This window comes from Chiloscyllium plagiosum, chromosome 11 (genome assembly GCF_004010195.1).
Source record: "Chiloscyllium plagiosum isolate BGI_BamShark_2017 chromosome 11, ASM401019v2, whole genome shotgun sequence".
NCBI classification, from domain to species: Eukaryota; Metazoa; Chordata; class Chondrichthyes; order Orectolobiformes; family Hemiscylliidae; genus Chiloscyllium; species Chiloscyllium plagiosum.
Genome location: NC_057720.1, coordinates 24,045,044 through 24,053,319, shown reverse-complemented (window position 1 = coordinate 24,053,319; position 8,276 = coordinate 24,045,044). Strand labels below are relative to the sequence as shown.

The following is an 8,276-nucleotide window of genomic DNA, read 5'->3' as shown; positions in this document are numbered from 1 at the left end:
ACATTTAGGGATGGGCAATAGCTACTGATCTGGCCAGGAGCATCAGCATCCCATGAATTAATGAAAACAAACTTAGTTTATTTCATTTATTTCTGTGAGGCTATCCAGTTCTGATCTCAACATCAAGATATTTATTTATTGCAGGCTGCAAATTTTATTCTCCCATCAGATATGAAGTAGGCCATATCGTATACTGCTCATTGAAGTGTCGAAGTTTAAAGCAACTGTATTAGTAAGAAAATCAAGTAAAAAGTCAATTATTGACTTGTTGTGTACCTCCAAAAGGGAATATATTTCGTTACCATAAGGCTCAATGTATTTTCTGGAAAATATTGTTTATGTGAAAAAGGTCTCCAATTATTTTACATATGAGTTTGAAACAAAATCACAGCACAAATAGTTTTGGCAAAAGAACTTTATTACTCACAATCTTTCAAACTAAAAATGTATGTGAAAATCAGTTTCAAAACTAAAACTAATTCCATTTTGCAATAGTCAGTTGGTAGTGCAGAACTTTAATATTGCTGATGCATGTCATAGAATCATAGAATCCCTACAGTATGGAAGCAGATCATTTGGTCCGCCAAGTCCACACTAACAATCCAAAGAGTATCCCATCCAGAACCATCCCCCCATCACAACCTTTTGCCCTCCATTTTGCATGGCAATCCACCTAACCTACACATCCCTGGACACTATGAGCAATTTAGCTTAGCCTGCATACTTTGGAAGGAAATCAGAGCACTCGGAGGAACCCCACGCAGATATGGGGAAAGTGTATAAATTCCACAAAGTGCCCAAGGGTGGAATCAAACCGAGAATCCTGGAACTGTGAGGCAGCAATGCCAACCACTGAGCCACTTTGTTGGTGAATTAGCTTCATGTCCCTTTTTACAACAAGCTTGCAACAGTTATTTGAGCCTAATACTGTTTTCCACAAGCAATATAGAGTACAAATAATTGGATAACTCAATTAAATTGAGGTAAATAATAGGTTATACAAATGCAATGGATACAACATATTGTTTGAATTCTGTAGTTGAGTCATAGATGAATTAGACGGTAATTTCAACCTGTATTTAACAGGTCACGTTACTTCCCAATGTTCTAGTAGAATTAGTGGTCAAGTTACTGTTGGATCGAAGCCTCCACTTCACATCATCACCTTTTTACCTAGCCTGGTCATTTTAGATCTTAAGGCTGTTGATTGAGGGAACAACAAAGATGAATATAGTTACTTACATTTATAGAAAATTTTCACAGTTCACAAAATGTTAAGACTAAATTCAGTAGAAAGAAAGATACATACCACAACATCGCGTTGACATCTTATGCACATTGTTAGTTGTGAAAAGCCTGAAAGCTGGCATGCATTAACAGCACAGAAATATTATATGTAAAAGATTAGAGAAGTTAGAATTCTTGTTGAAGGCAAGAAAATACTAAGAAATATTCTAAGTTCTTATTGCAGAAAATATTTTTGAATTATCAAGCTTTTCAATTCACATTGTGTTCATTGGGTTAAAGATGTAATCAGTTATAGTTATATACAATGTCTGTAAAGGTATAATTGAAATCTTCATTTTAAGTCGACTAGAAAGAAGTAAAGTTAAATATTTGTCTGGCCAGCTGCTTGGGCTTTACAGCTGAAGGTTATAATTAGTTTTGTGATCAACTTGAATAAAATACAAATTGACTAATCTTTATTTGTCATATTATTTGATACTCACTCATTAATATAGATGATTATTTTGGATATTTATTCACAACTTTAAAGCCAATTCAAGAGGTTTATTTTTTAAACTATTCATTTATTGTTAATAGGTCATCTTGGATTTTTTTTGAGGGAATTAGTTGTGGGATTAGAACTCAATCCCCCTGCAAATTATGATCTGTTTCTAGGTGCAAAGAGGAACTCCCAGGAGGGTGTATTTGAAGGAAGTGATTCAAGAATATTTCTACATTTCACCTTATTAATCCCAAAATACAAATAATAAAGCTGGAGACACTCAAGGGAAAACAGCCAGTGTGTTTATTCCTTTCAGTTCAGGAGGTTTCTCAGATTTCTTATATAACCTTAAAAAGAATATTTTAAATATAGTTAAGTAGTTAGAAAAAAAAGGAAAAATGTTTAAATGTGTCGCAAAATCCTAAAGAATCCTAATGCAACATATTATTGATTTGATTGTGTAAAGGTAAGTGAAATCCTCAAAAGGGCAAAACATTTTGCTCTGTGGCAACTAAAATAAATACAATTTGCACACAACATTAGCTCATCTGAATTTCTGTTGTGGTATAAATTGTTTTTCTTATTTTAGTCACATATTCAGTTTGAGATAATGGTGCACTTCCATTGTAGTTTAAATCCTTAGCTAATGGTGCTGAACTAATGGATTCCTGGGAGTTCCTCTTTGCACCTAGAAACAGATCATAATTTGCAGGGGGATTGAGTTCTAATCCCACAACTATTCATTCAAAGTAAATCCACTAAAGAACAACTAGCGTGTTTTTGCACATTCATTTCCTCAAGCGTGGCTACATAATATTAAAGTTCACTGACTGTCTTTGCAAAATCTGCTCTGTGACATTTTAATTCATTTAATGAAAGCAGCAGGTGTTTGACATTAAACTATTCATAAATCCTGTTCTCACAGATTTTAAAAGGTATTGCAGGTATTTTCTGAAGGCATGTCACAACCCGCAACAACAGCTGTTACAATCCATTTTTCCGTTGTAGAACATTTATTGGAAAGCCAAAGAAGTGGTCATACACAAAATACGGAATAATTAAATCATGGGCTGCATTAAAAACATAGATAGTTGATACATCATGTCTCTGTTGATTTACATTCAGTGCAGTAAATAGAGTTGGTCAATTTGAAATTAACACGTAATCAACGTATACAGGACCACCACTATTCTAATAGCTAACCTCGTGGCTTGTGAAGATTAAATGGAAAAATATTTAGTTCTCAGTGCCACTGGTGATTAATGCTTAAGTGTTTATTATTGCCACTGTAATTATAGATCACCTTTTTTAAAAAAAGTAAATTGACTCATGATGAATTGCTCCATATCTCTCAACATTCATTGACCAATGATGGGGAGATTGGTATGGGAATATAAGATGAAGTTGCTATAATCTTAGCAGGCCTTAGGGCTTCCCTCTCATTAGAAAGAGACAGTGAGTGGTGGTTTAAACTGAGGGTTTAAACTGAGGGTCACCATAAGCGAGAGGAGAGGTTGAAATGGAGAGTCTTTCATATTAACCTTGCCATAAATTGAACCCATACTCTTGGCATTATTCACCAGCTGTCCAGCTAACTGACCCACTATGGTAAATATACCTCCTTTTATGCAGAACACAACTTTGTTTTGCCTGACAGCACAAGAATACAAATGCAAGGCTTTGAAAAAATTGTCATGTACATTTTAATGCATGTACATCAAATATGCAACGAAAAGCAGAATGATGTCAAAATGTCAAAAGGTTCCCTGACTGATTACAGGCAACATTTGCAACAAGGTATATAGCATTCCCTTATTTTTCACTGCAGCTACTATGTCTATCCCTTTAAATAGCTCCTTGAAAGTACAGTTGCAGTTAGATAGGATAGTGAAGAAGGCGTTTGGTATGCTTTCCTCTATTGGTCAGATAATTGAGAACAGGATTTGGGAGGTCATGTTGTGGCTGTACAGGACATTGGTTAGGCCGCTGTTGGATTATTGCGTGCAATTCTGGTTTCCTTCCTATCGGATAGATATTGTGAAACTTGAAAGGGTTCAGAAAAGGTTTACAAGGATGTTGCCAGGGTTGGAGGATTTGAGCTATGGGTTGAATAGGCTGGGGCTGTTTTCCCTGGAGTGGTGTAGGCTGAGGGGTGACCTTATAGAAGGGTATGGATAGGATAAATAGACAAAGTCTTTTCTCTGGGGTGTGGGAGTCCAGAACTAGAGGGCATAGGTTTAGAGAGGGGAAAGACATAAAAGAGACCTAAGGGGCAACTTTTTCACGCAGAGGGTGGTATGTGTATGGAATGAGCTGCCAGAGGAAGTGGTAGAGGCTGCTACAATTGCAACATTTAAAAGGCATCTGGATGGATATATGAATAGGAAGGGTTTGGAAGGATATGGACCAGGTTCTGGCAAGTGGGACTAGATTAGGTTGGGATATCTGGATGCCATGAACGGATTGGACATCCATGCTGTACACCTCCATGATTCTATGACTCTATGAAAGGGTATGATCTAATTGCCATTACAGAAACATGGGTGCATCATGACCATGGGAAATGAATATTCAAAGATATTTGACATTCAGAAAAGACAGAAAAGAAGGAAATCATGAGGTGATGTAGTCATAATAAGAGATGGGTATATGTTCATTAAGAAGGGGGATCTCTGTTCTGAAGAACTATGCGTGGAATCTGATTGGAGTTGAGAATGTGGTGCTGGAAAAGCACAGCAGGTTAGGCAGCATCTGAGGAGCAGGAGAATCTAAGTTTCAGGCATAAGCCCTTCACCAGGAATCTTATGCCTGAAACTTTGATTCTCCTGCTCCTCGGATGCTGCCTGACCTGCTGTGCTTTTCCAGCACCACACTTTTAACTGTGATCTGCAGTCCTCACTTTCTTCTGGAATCCTGGTAGAGCTAAAAAGCAACAAGCAGCAGCAGACATTGGAGTTATTTATAGTTATAATGGTGGTGTGGAACATGGCATTAATCAAGAGATGAGAAAAACATGTAGCAAAGGCTAAGCAGTAATCATGGGTGATTCAATCTGAGCACTAAACCAACTGAGCACTAAAGCTGTGGACAATGGGCTTCTTGAGTGTGTTACAGATGGTTTTCCAGCACAGCGTGTTGAAGAGCCAAATAGAGAGCATTCTACTTTAGACCTAGGATTATGTACCGAAAAAGAGCTAATTAACCATCATGTTGTAAAAGAGCCTTGAGGGTCGAGTGACCACAATATAATAAAAATTTACATTGTATTTGAAAGTGAGGTAGTTTATCTGAAGCAAGAGTGTCAAAGTTGAATAAGGTAAATTGTGATGGCATAAGGCACAAATTGGATGAGGTGGAGAGGTTACAGTGGGTCCTCATTGATAAAATGCAGAAGGCTAACTTACAGGTGCAGCAAGCTGTTAGGAAGACTAATGGAATGTTAGCCTCTATTGCAAAAGGATCTGAGCTTAGGAGGCGTGAAATCTTGCTTCAATTGTATATGAGCTTAGTCAGATAATCTAGAGTACTTTGTGCAGTTTTGGTCACCTTATCTGAGGAAAGCTTGCCCATGCAAGGAGTACAACAAAGTTTCATCCAGCTTGTTCCTGGGATGGTGGGATTGTCCTTTGAAGAGAGATTAAGAAAACTAGGCCAGTATTCTCTAGAGATTTGAAGAAGGAGAGGTGATCTCCTGGAATCATACAATTTGTACAGTGCAGAAGGAGGCCAATTGGTCCATCAAGTCTTCGCTGACTCTCCAAGAGCTAGCCCTGCAACCCCAAAATTACCTTGGTCAATGCACCTATCATGTACAATCATTGGAGTGTGGGAGGAAACCGGAGCACCCAGTGGAAACCCATGCTGACACAGGGATAATGTTCTAACTCCATACAGACAATTGCCTAGGCTAGAATTGAACCTAGGTGCCTGGCGCTGTGAGGCAGCAGTGCTAACCACTGAGACACCATGCCGCCCCTTTTTTCTTCTATAAATGCTGGCCCGGCCAGTGACCCTCACATCCCATGAGTTCCATTTCATTGAAATTTACAAAATACTTGAAGGAATAGAATGGTAGTTGCACTCAAAAATAAAGAGATGCTACTTAGATTTGAGATGAGAATTTTTTTATCAGTGGGTTGTGAATCTTCGGAATTCTCTACAGTAGAGGCTTGTAGAAGCTCAGTCTTTGATAATGGTAAGATAGAGATTGGTTGATTTCTGATAATTCTGCATTCTATTGGCAATGGGATAGGGTGGGTAAAAGGCATTGAAGTACTCATGTAGCCACAATTGTATTGATTGGTGCACAGCCTCAACTGAATGATTTACTCCTGTTCCTATGCTTTTAATCCTAATATGTTCTCATTAAGCTTCTCTAACAATGTAGTAACGTTTCCCTATTTTTATATTCCATTCCACTAACATGTGATTCTACTTGCCTTCCTTATCACTTGCTGTACCTGCATGCTAGCCTCATAGAGTCTTTCTTTCAGCATAAAATAATACCTTTGTTGAGAATGATGAAATATCTCCTTAAATATCTGTCATCGTTTCTGTTCATCCTATCTTTTAGCCTATTTTCCCAGTCCACTTTATTCAACTTTGTCTTCATAAACCTTTAATTGTCTTTATTTAAACTTAAACCACCAATCTCAGACTCATGTTTCCCAACTTAAACTGAATGTGAAATGCAATCATGTTATGACCACAGTTATCTAGAGGCTACTTTACTATGATGTCATTAATTAACTCTGTCTCATTACACACTACCAGGTCGAAAATGTAATGTCAGAACAAAATGGGTTGTGGACCAAATAATTTCAAAACCGTGCAGAATAAAACTTTGCTTGACTTTTAAGAGTCACTAATAGGAAAAGCTTGTCTGTTTTGAACTAGACATCCATAACGTAATGTTATTACTCATTTATTAATAAGCTAGAATGCACCCAAATATGTAATGTCTGCCCTATATGTTAATTCTCCTACTAAGAGCGAAGGAATGGAATTCTGTACATAATGGAAATTGTATGAACATTGCAAGCAAATCCAAAATGTTTTAAAGATGTTGGTGAGCAGAACATAAGAAATGTGTGCTACATCTAAATAAGAGATGTAAATATATTAAGTTCTAACAATCCTTGAGTACCATTGCAGTATATGCTTCACAACATGCTTTTGTAACAGACTTCAAATTTTGACCAGTGTAGATAACACAATTAGGTTTGCTCTCAAGTTTTGACTCATTTTAATATTGGTTCATATGACATTATGAACAAAGGAATTAATAAAATGTTCCGAATCTACCAACTTCATTACCGATTACTTAGCTGGTCAGCTTAGTATTCCTTCCTACCTACAGTGTGTGTTCTGCAACAAATAAAAAGCCCAAGAACTTGTAGGTCTGCCCTGACTATTACTTTTTAGGTGTCTGATTCCCTGGAATCAGAGACTTTTACATATAAATAAAATGGGCCAATGTGAATGCTTATGCTGGCATAATACCCATATATGTTCCGTCAGAGGAAGGATACTTTATCATGTAGGGCCAACCCTGGGTGAAATACCAAAGGGGCTAAAAAAAGAATAAGGTTGTTGCTGAAAAACAAACCCTGGTTCCATTTCCTAGAAAGGGACTTGGTCAATTTGCAGGGAACTGCAGGAAGAAAACAGACCTTTCAAACTATTGTGAGCCCTTCTTCTATCTGGATGGAGTCCTAGTCAATAAGTATATATTAACCTGGGCATAACACGGATGGAATGGGCAAGAATTGTAGGAGGCAATGTATGTCACCTTTTTTGCTGTTGTTCCTCTTGCAGTGGGGTCAAACACAGAATGCACCTTTGCCAATGTCTAAGAAAATTTTGGTGCAGTAGGAAAGTGGCAGGCATCTAATATAATGGGGTCCTTCCCAAAATGTTCATCTAGATATGAAGTCTTAAACTTTGATGAATTATTGCTAATTCACAGTGGTGGCATGGTGGATCAGTGGTTAGCACTGCTGCCTCATAGCACCAGGGTCCCATGTTTGATTGCTTCTTCAAAATCCACAAACCTGACTGCCCCGGCCGACCCATTGTCTCCGCCTGCTCCTGCCCCACCGAACTCATCTCCGCCTACCTTGACACCGTCCTGTCCCCCTTAGTCCAAGTACTCCCCACCTACGTTCGGGACACCACCCATGCCCTCCACCTGCTCCATGATTTTCGCTTCCCCGGTCACCAACGCCTTATTTTCACCATGGACATCCAGTCCCTGTACACCTCCATCCACCATCACGAAGGACTCAAAGCCCTCCGCTTCTTCCTTTCCCGCCATACCGACCAGTACCCTTCCACTGACACCCTCCTTCGACTGACTGAACTGGTCCTCACCCTGAACAACTTCTCTTTCCAATCCTCCCACTTCCTCCAAACAAAAGGAGTAGCCATGGGCACCCGCATGGGCCCCAGCTATGCCTGCCTCTTCGTAAGATATGTGGATCAGTCCATCTTTCGCAACTACACTGGCCCCACCCCCCACCTTTTCCTCCGCGACATCGATGACTGT

General features: G+C 38.7%; 1 protein-coding gene across 5 annotated transcripts in view; it reads right to left on the bottom strand.

Moving 5' to 3' along the window:
* Window positions 1-400: 400 nt before the first annotated feature.
* Window positions 401-8,276, bottom strand: part of LOC122554218 (palmdelphin-like) — a 111,433-nt gene continuing 103,557 nt past the window's right edge. For 4 of the 5 annotated variants that reach the window (XM_043698883.1, XM_043698879.1, XM_043698882.1 and 1 more), the window contains 2 exons: window positions 5,276-5,353; window positions 401-1,200 (listed from right to left, as the gene is read on the bottom strand). In XM_043698883.1, the coding sequence (XP_043554818.1) occupies window positions 5,277-5,353 (77 nt within the window). In that variant the 3' untranslated portion in view covers window positions 401-1,200; window position 5,276. The remainder of the gene's footprint in view (window positions 1,201-5,275; window positions 5,354-8,276) is intronic. The other variant, XM_043698880.1, reaches the window with a different exon arrangement.